At 57.9% G+C, this 8,724-nt stretch overlaps 1 protein-coding gene and 1 long non-coding RNA gene across 3 annotated transcripts; one reads left to right on the plus strand and one right to left on the minus strand.

Annotated features, from left to right (window-relative positions):
• Positions 1–360: 360 nt before the first annotated feature.
• On the minus strand, positions 361–7,695 carry SYNC (syncoilin, intermediate filament protein). 2 transcript variants are annotated; one of them, XM_065650441.1, is made up of 5 exons: positions 7,556–7,695; positions 7,386–7,465; positions 3,150–4,530; positions 2,018–2,142; positions 361–939 (listed from the first exon to the last, which is right to left on the minus strand). In XM_065650441.1, the coding sequence occupies exons 1-5, from the start codon at positions 7,583–7,585 to the stop codon at positions 876–878; spliced, it is 1,680 nt and encodes a 559-aa protein (XP_065506513.1). In that variant the 5' UTR covers positions 7,586–7,695; the 3' UTR covers positions 361–875. The 2 variants fall into 2 exon arrangements, with proteins under 2 accessions (XP_065506513.1, XP_065506514.1); XM_065650442.1 differs by lacking the exons at positions 7,386–7,465; positions 7,556–7,695 and adding an exon at positions 5,940–6,056.
• LOC135997677 (uncharacterized) lies at positions 5,369–7,695 on the plus strand. Its single transcript, XR_010607470.1, has 3 exons — positions 5,369–5,529; positions 7,159–7,490; positions 7,590–7,695. It is a non-coding gene; the product is annotated as an uncharacterized LOC135997677 (long non-coding RNA).
• Positions 7,696–8,724: the final 1,029 nt, after the last annotated feature.

Genomic DNA, 8,724 nt, shown 5'->3' on the forward strand with positions numbered 1-8,724 from the left:
TTGTGATTTTTTTTTTTTTTTTTTTCCCCTTTTTTTCCCTTCGGTATTAACTACTTTGAGAGTAAAGCGTAGCTCCAAGACCAGATGCTGCTACCGATATTCCTTAGTTTGTAACATGTGGACGTTTCTCCCCTTCTTTTTTCTGCTGCTTTCTTTGTGAAACGAGTAATTAATATCCCCAGTCAGTGAAGAATGCACTGAAGTGTCACTTCCACCTGCCTGGATTTTGGGTCTGCCTTTAGCCCTCGCCACACAACTATTTTTTTTTTTTGTTAGCCTGCAGCATGACTAGTTGGATACCTTACACTGTGACAGATAAGTTATTTTCTCTGTGAGACGCAGCTTTGAGAATTAAAAGGCTCCTTAAACTCTGACCTTTATTTTCAGTGTGAGACTTTTATATGAAGTGGAAACCTATTCTCCACAAACTAGTTTCTGTTCTCCACGGTGGAGCATGTCACAATACAGCAGAGACCCTTGAAATACAAAAGAAAAATCCTGTTAAAAGGATAAAGCTTCTCTTGCATGTAAACTTTGAAAATCAACCCCCCTAACACTGGCTTCCAGCACAATAATTCTGTGCAAGTTTACAAAATCCACCTATGGAACAAGACAAGATACATTTTTTTTTTCCCAAGCACAGCAAAACATACATCTGTTATTCTTCATGTGTGTCCATTGTTCAGTGCAAGTATTATTTTCTCTGCTCCTCTGTGGAAAAGCAGTCTTATTACACGATGGACAGCAGCACCTTGAGAAATACGATCGGTTTTTCTGGTATTTCTGGCTTGAGGCAGCTGCTGCGTGTCGGGCAAGAGCAGCGCGAGGAGACGTCCCGGCAGATGCCTCTGTCCTTTTGGAGGAAAACAGTGTTTCTAACAGTCCTGCTCTGCTTTTTCTTCCGATTTGCAAAGGTGGCCGTAGATTTCTAAGCAGCCCCTGTGTGGGTAGAAAGTAAATTTAGGTTACTGAACATTTACATAAAGCGCCCTGGCAGGAGAAAACAGGGAAGGGGGACGTGCGATTTCTGCATTTTCTTTTCATGGTGTGGAAGAAAAGTGATCAGGAAACACTGAAGCTGGCTCGGCGCGTGGTCTTGTGGGTGTGCAGCCCCAGCCCTTGGCAAACAAACCAGCTTTACCAGAAGGGAATGTCATTTTTGGTGTGAGCTACGGGAGACGGGAGCTTTTCTTAACTCTGAGGTCCCTGGTGCAAACGTGAAACCTGATGAGGTGTCCTGACACCCGAGAAGCCCCCCGGCCGCTTCCAGGGAGGCGATTTGCAGATTGCCAGGCGGTAAGAGATTGCGCTGCTGTGCCCGGGCTTAAATACAGGTCTGTGATTTAGGCCTGTGATTTAGAAGGACCCCGAGCAGCAAAGACATGGGGTTGTTGGGATCTGGTCAGAATTGTAAATGCCATTACTCTTAATAACTCCTGGAAAGGCTGATGGCACCATGGGCTGAAACAGAGATCTCTTCCCCTGTGCTTACTGTGCTAAAGTCTTACTGGGATAAAAGAAAACTAAACCTGTTTGTAGTAGGAATATCCTGCAGTGTGCTGCTGTGAGGAGGTTTGAGTGGAGAAGGGGGAAAAAAAGAATACTAAAATAACAGGAAAGCTGCAGAAAATGGTGAAGAGTGTGTACAGCTGAGACTGGAGTAGCACGTAATGATGCAAAGTTTGGTGAGTAAAATAGTCCATGAGCTTAAGGATGTTTTCTGGAGCTTTAAAAAAGTCTGATTATTAAATCAGAAGACCTGAGCGAAACCAGGAGTTACGCAAAGAAAACAGTTCTCTCTCACTGAAGAGCACCCACAACACCGCTTCCCAAACTGAAACCTCAGCTCCTTTCCACATATTCCTAAGGAAAGCAGCACTTTAAGTCCCCTTGCTCCCACATCGGCCACGTGCCCAGGAACCGGGAGCAAAAGCCCACGGTGTGGGTAGCTGTGTGACCACCACACTCTCCCCACCATCCTCCTCCTCCCAGCCCTCCCCAGGAGACACCAACGCACTTGTAGATGGAGAGCTCGCGGTGCAGGCTGGTCCTCAGCTCCTCCAGCTCCTGGTTCTTGCGCTGCTGGAGCTGGACCCCGTTCTTCAGCTCCTTCAGCCTGTCCTCCAGCTCCTCCACCTGCTCCTGGGGAGGAAGAACACACGAGGGGATGAGCTGGGCTGGGACGCGATGGGTTCTTCGGCTTCTTGGGTTTGTCCCCTAGACTACGTGGTGTGTGTTTTGAGGAGCACCGTATTTTGTCAGCACCGTATAAACCTATGAGTCAGGAGAAGATAAGCGAGGAGTTTGGGGAAAAGAAAACGTGGAGGCACATCAGGGATGCCCCCAAGTCCTGTCCTCCAAGGAGAGCGGACTCCGAAACCCCAGAGGGGCAGCGTCATGGGTGCGGGTGGCCGGGTCCCCATCTGGGCAGGGAGGACAAGGGATGGAGGGGGCAGCAGCTTCCAGAAGCTGCTCAGAGCCAAGCTGGGAGGAGGCGGCGATTACAAGCCGAGAACAGGGAGTGTTGAAACCGGGGAGATTAATTGTGGAGCCTCTTTGCCAAATGTGCTCTTGTAGATATTGCATTGCCTTGTCCTTCAGCACAAGGTGCTCAGGAGGGGGGAAAATGCTGGGTGCAGCCAGAAATAACCCTCTCGGGAGGCAGGAGGTGAGACTCTTCCTGGCAGGATCTGCCCCACCAGGGCTGGGCTTTTAAAGAAAAGCCACCTCCATTTAAACCTGGCTTTTCCAAGCGCCGCGTGCGGTGCCCATGCTCAGCAGCATCGCTCAGCTCTGCCCGCTCTGGGAAGGAAACCCCCATCCCCTCCGCCTCGTCCTGTTTCCAAGGGGCAGGTCAAACCCAAGTGAGAATATATTCAGGAATAAGCTTTTTCTGGCAGCCCACCGGGTCCCAGCACTTTCCCACCACATCCCTGAAACCTCAGGTTTGCCCAGAGGCTGCTGCTTGATCTGGGGATGCTTTTGACATCAACCAGCAGGAGATATTCCACCCCATCACCCTCCTCCTCCACCCCGCTCCTCCCCTTGGCCCTACAAGCAAAGACTTTCAGCATCCACATTTCACCGGCTGCAAAGAATGACTCGTGCTCTCTGAAAACGAAGGTGCAAGGGGTGCTCAGGGCGCATACCCGGTACTGCCCGACCTCTTCATCCCGCTTCTGCTTGACGAGGACGATCTGCTCCTCCAGGCTGCGGTTCTGCAGCCGCAGGCGGCTGACCTCCCCCTGCAAGGGCCGCAGGGCTTCCTTCATCCCCTGGATCTCCCCCTGCATCTCCTGCAGCGCCCTGGCCCCCGCCTCGCGTCTCTCCAGCAGCCGCAGCAGCTGGGGCTCGTAATGCTCCTCCAAACCCCGCCGGCTCTCTGCCACGAACCTCTCGAACTCCATGGAGAGCCGGCGGCTCTCCTGCAGGTACAGGTTATCCTGCCGACACGGCGGCGTCTCCAGCCGCTGCCTCAAAACCTCCTTCTCCTTCTCGCAGGTCTCCTTGAGGCGGGACAGCTCGCCGGAGAGCTGCCCAGCCTGGCTCTCCAGCTCGCCCCGGTACGCGGCGTGCTGGGAGAGGTCGTGCCGCCGGCTCTCCAGCTGGTACTGGCAAGCCACGCACTCCTTCGTCACCTTGAACAGCTTCTGCTTGATCTGCCGGATCTCATCCTTCAGGTTGTCCCTCTCCAGCTCCACCTTGGCCAGCAGCCGGCAGGCAGCCTGGATCTCCTCATGGGCATGGCGGATCTCCTGCAGCGCCGGCTCCCGCAGCTGCGCCAGCTCCGCGATCAGGCTGTCCCGCTCTTTCTCCAGCTGCTCCACGGCTTCGATGCACTCCTGGAAGTATTCCCCCAGCTCTTCCAGGGTCAGGCACGGATGCTCCGCGCCATCCGCGTCCGGGGGGTTGCCTGCCGCCTCTGCATCCATGTCCAGAGGGATCCCTGCCCCATCTGTGTCCATGTACAGAGGCATTCCTGCTCCATCTGTATCCACATCCAGCGGGATCCCAGTCCCGCCTACATCCACGTCCAGTGGGATCCCTGCCTCATCCACATCCAGCAGGATCTCTACTCTGTCTGCATCCACATCCAGCGGGATCCCTGCTCCCTCTGTATCCACATCCAGCAGGATCTCTACTCCATCTGCATCCACACCCAGCAGGATCCCTGTCCCACCTGCATCCACGTCCAGCGGGATCCCTGCTCCCTCTGCATCCACGTCCAGCGGGATTCCTGCCGCATCCACATCCAGCGGGATCCCAACCGCAGCTGCATCCCGGTCCAGCTGGGACCCTGGCATGTTGAGCTCCAAGGAAGTGTCCCCGTCGCCTGCCTGCAGCTCCTGGCAGGTGTCTGGGCTAGCGCTGTGCAAGGGCGTCACCCCCACAACCAAAGCTGGGTCTAATGGGCTGTGCGAAAGGTCCGGGTGCGGAGCAGCGCCTGCAGCTGCTCCCTGCGAGGATGAGGATACTCCGGCTTCATCCAGCTGCAGCTCTGGAGGGGGCTCAGGCTCTGCCATCAGGTCCCTGGAAAGGAGAGGACACATGAACCAGGGCAATGAGTGTCACAGGTCCCAGACCTCCCTCTCCACCCTGCAAGACACGGGTGCCCCGCAGCAGGCTGAGCTGGGGGTGCCCTTGCTGCCGTGACCGTCCCTGTGTCACCCAGGGGCTGTGCAAACCTTGCACACTCTGGTGACGACTTCAACCCAAACTGTCACCTTTGGCACGGGCCAAAACAAGGGAAGAAAACCCTCTAAAAGCGACTGACTGCGATGGAGGAAGAGCAAGGGATGCAAACCTGGACCTGAAAACGAGAGCTACCCTGGTGCCAACGGGAACCGCCACGGTGTCGTGGTCAATCTCCCCCAGTGGCACTGGTGTGACGGGCTAGACCAGTGCAGCAGCTGTGCCCGTGCCAAAATCTCGTGTCCGAGGTGTCGCACACACTGCGCACCACCGGCGTGGGCACTTCCAGTAAAACATGCCGGGGTTACAGCAATGTGGCATAACCTCACGGCAAGGGAATGTGCCGCTGAAGCGCAGGCGGGCTCCAGGGTGGCTGAGAAGGAGCAAAGCAGCGCACACACAGCGTCCGGGTGAGCGGCGGTTTCTGCAGCAGCAGCTCTGTGAGCTCCGCTTTGCAGAGTCATCCCATCCCATCATTATCCCCAGTCCCACTACCTGCAGCTGCCACCACCAAATACTCGCGTGTCACATTCCCCTGGGTGCTGTTTGGGGTGGGATGGAGAGAACAAGCCCCTGGCCGAGCTGGGGCCGGTGTGTTTGGCAGGAGGATGCTCTCACCTCCCGGCCACGCCGCTGAGCTCATGTCTAGTCATTCCGCACAGAATGAGCGCAGGCTGGCACTCGCCGGCAGCCCTCGCCTCGCAGCAACAGCTTTAAGGAAAGAACTGATTTTCACTGATACTTTCTCTCCTAATAAGGTAGTTTTCGGCAGCGATGACACATCGCAGCCTCGGACCTAACAGCTCCTCGGCTGGAGAAGGGGCAGCGCCTGGAAAGGTGGGGAAAAGGCTCCGCTTTGCTTTTCTTTGCCCCGCTCCGGTGCCAGCGCTTATTTTTCAAAGTTCTCGGCTCTGTTTTGCGGGGGGGCGGGCGGGAAGGGAAGCCGTCCCACCCTCTCAGCGGGGTGTGGGGGCTCTCTCCCACCCACCGCCCCTCATTCCAGAGCCCCCCAGGTGGGCACCGCTCCTGAGTATCCCGGGGCGGCCATTCCGTCCCCCCCAAATCCTGAGAGTCCAGGGATGCTCCGGGGGTGCTGAACTTCAGATCCCCCCACCCCATCCCTGCACCCCAGCGCTTGGCAGCCCCCCTCACCTGCCCCACGCCCCCCACCTCGCCAAGGATCCTTCACCCATGAGACCCCCCCGGCGGACACCCCCCTTCTCTGCTCCCCCCGGGGGGGCTCTTACCTTCCTCCCCTGGAGCCCAGCACCTCCGGCTCTGTGCTGCACATGGGCTTAGCATGGGGCGGGGGGGGGTTATTAATAACCAGGGCTGGAAATCAGACTCCCCGGAGCAGCCGCTTTGCCCGGCCACCGCCTGCAGTGCCAGCTGCGGGCGGCTGCCTTCCTCCGCCCCGGGGAGGAGGAGGAGGAGGAGGAGGGCGGGGAAGGCCCAGCCGCCTGCATCCCTGGCAGAGGCAGCCGCAGGGCTTGGCTGCAGCCCCTCGCATCCCTGGGGAGCAGCCCCCGCAGCCCCCCATCCTGCCCGGGGTTTAAGGTGGAGGTTGGATTCGTGCAGCTTCAAATCTGCCCCTTCCTGGGAGCTGCGGCATCTTGTCCTGCCAGGGTGTGATGGGGACAGCGGGGTGCCGGGATGGGGACCGCAGGATGCCGGGATGGGGACAGCGGGGTACCAGGATGGGGACAGCGGGGTGCCATGGTGGAGACAGCGGGGTACCAGGATGGGGACAGTGGGGTGTCGGGATGGGGACTGCAGGATGCCAGGATGGGGACAGCGGGGTACCAGGATGGGGACAGTGGGGTGCCGGGATGGGGACTGCAGGATGCCAGGATGGGGACAGCGGGGTGCTGGAATGGAGACAGCGGGGTGCTGGGATGGGGACAGTGGGGTGCCTGGGCAGTGTCCCCAGGATGTCGCACCCCTGACACATGCGGGTTGGAAGGGGAAACGCTGGAGGATGCGGCACATGGCGGCCAAACGCCGTGGCCTCATCCTGCACACAGAGCGGGTTGCTCGAGGGTGCTACACCCCACTTGGTGTTTATTAAAGCAGATTAATGTATGAAATACCAATAGCTCAGGGGTCTTTAGGTGCCCCAGGCTGGCCCTGTAAACGCCCCAGTGACGGCACAGCGCACCCTCCGCTTCCCCATCCACCCACAACCCCATCCCCGCCTCCCCTTCCTCTCTGGTTTGGGGATGGAGATGGTGGCAAAGCCTCGTGGTGGCTGTGGCCGCACTCCTGTGTACCCGGCAGTGACGCTGCCCTCGCTGCTGCCCTCACTGCCCGTAGATGTGCTTTTCCAGCACCCGCCGTCCCCATGGCTTTGCTTTCCCCCAGCACCCATCCAAACCCCACAGCACCCTAAACCAGCCCTTCGGCGTTTATATTCTTAGCATATACTTATGTAAAATGCAAATTTTAGATATATCCCCATGTTAGCAGGGGTGCAACAGCCCAGGGTGGTGGCCCGGCCGTCCCCCACGGTTTTAGAGCCAAGGAGCCTACCTCTGCCGGGGCCCGATCCTGCCCGCCGCGGCTGGGGAAGTCGGCACCCCCGGCTCAGGAAGCCGCCAGCCTACGTGCCCCGAGATCGCCCAGCAACGCGCACCACAGCTTGCGACACCACCCAGTGCCACCCCGTCCCCGCGTCACCACGGCGTCACCAGCACCTTGCCCGTGCCTCGCTCGCCGCCGGGCTGCCGAAACCAGGTTTAAAATAACTGCGCTCGTCCATCTCCCAGGAACAGAGCTTTAAAAGGAAAAGGGAGATTTAGGTGGTTTTTTTCTTTCTTTTTTTTTTTTTTTTTTTAATCCTGTTGCTTTTTTCAGCACGACTCACCTTTTTTTTTTTCTCTCTCTTTTTTTCCATGAAGCGCCTCTATTTGTGCCGAGGCTTTTGACTCAATAGGAGAGGAATGCTGTTAATTCGCATGAGTCGCCTTTATAAATATATATCTAGAGCTGAAACAAGGGGAGAAACCTGCGGGTCGTGCGGGCTGGGCCCAACAAACCCTTGTAGGGGCTGGAGGGGCGGATGGCAGCGGCGCGGGGGGTTTCTCTGATGCGCTGCCAAGGGCAGGGTGGGGATTGAAGAGGCTCAACTGTTCTCTGCTCCGTAAGAGGATCCCCCGGCCCCAGCGCGGGGCTGTTTTGTGGATATAACCAGGCAACGGCCGGCTCGGGTGTCAGCAGCCGGACCCCGGCGCGCTCGGCACAGCCGCGAGCATGCGATGGGTTTGGCCGGCACGGAGAGACGCTGTTGTACACGCAGCAGCGTGGACTTTGCTCCGGTAAACAGAGCTGGCACGGAGTTATCGGCGGCGCTGCTGCAGGGGAAAGAAAAAGGCAGGAGAATATTTGAGGGATGAAGTGTTCCGGCTGTTGGAATAAATGGTGCTGGCTCTGGTTGCCCCATGGCCATGGACCTAGCAAGTGGCTAAAGGGACTCGTGGGGAGCAAAGAGCAGCCGTGGGTCACTGTGCCTCCTCTCCGGTGACCTGATGCGGCTGTTCCAATCCTGCTGGATTTTTCCCTCTTGTCACGCACGGCAGCTCTGCCCCGAGGGCAGGGACAGAGCTGGCACAGTGGCACAGAGTTGGCGCAGTGGCATTGCCAACCTGGCACTGCCGTGGCAGTGTGATTCCTCCGTCCCCATGCTGTCCCCCCCAGGCTTTTAGGGACGGGCTAGATGTACCAGGGAGGCTTCCCCAACACAGGGTGAGCACTGGGCGCGAGTCCCAGGACCTGGCACCTGGGGGCTCATTGTGCACCCACCACGGAGTTGCTGAACCAGTCCCAAAACTCCGGGTGCAAAGAGGCTCCGAATAGATCCTGCGAGAGGGAGGAGGAAGAAAAGGATGAGGAGGAAGCGGAGTGCAGTGTGGGCATGTACCCAGCTGGGGCAGAGATGAAAGGGGGGGCCTGGAGGCGCCGTCTGCCCCGCAGGGACCTTGGGAGCTGCCCGGGGTGGGGACGGACCCTGTCCCCAGGACACAGGCGCCGGCGGCT

The sequence above is a fragment of the Caloenas nicobarica genome, chromosome 23 (assembly GCF_036013445.1).
Source record: "Caloenas nicobarica isolate bCalNic1 chromosome 23, bCalNic1.hap1, whole genome shotgun sequence".
Classification (NCBI taxonomy): domain Eukaryota; kingdom Metazoa; phylum Chordata; class Aves; order Columbiformes; family Columbidae; genus Caloenas; species Caloenas nicobarica.

Coding starts and splice junctions, on each gene's coding strand:
- SYNC (XM_065650441.1), bottom strand. CDS start 7,585: ATGGAAAAAAAGAGAGAGAAAAAAAAAAAG. Junction 7,466..7,555: donor AGAGAGAGAAAAAAAAAAAG/GTGAGTCGTGCT, acceptor TTCCTTTTAAAG/CTCTGTTCCTGGGAGATGGA. Junction 4,531..7,385: donor GCGAGCGAGGCACGGGCAAG/GTGCTGGTGACG, acceptor TCTCCTTTCCAG/GGACCTGATGGCAGAGCCTG.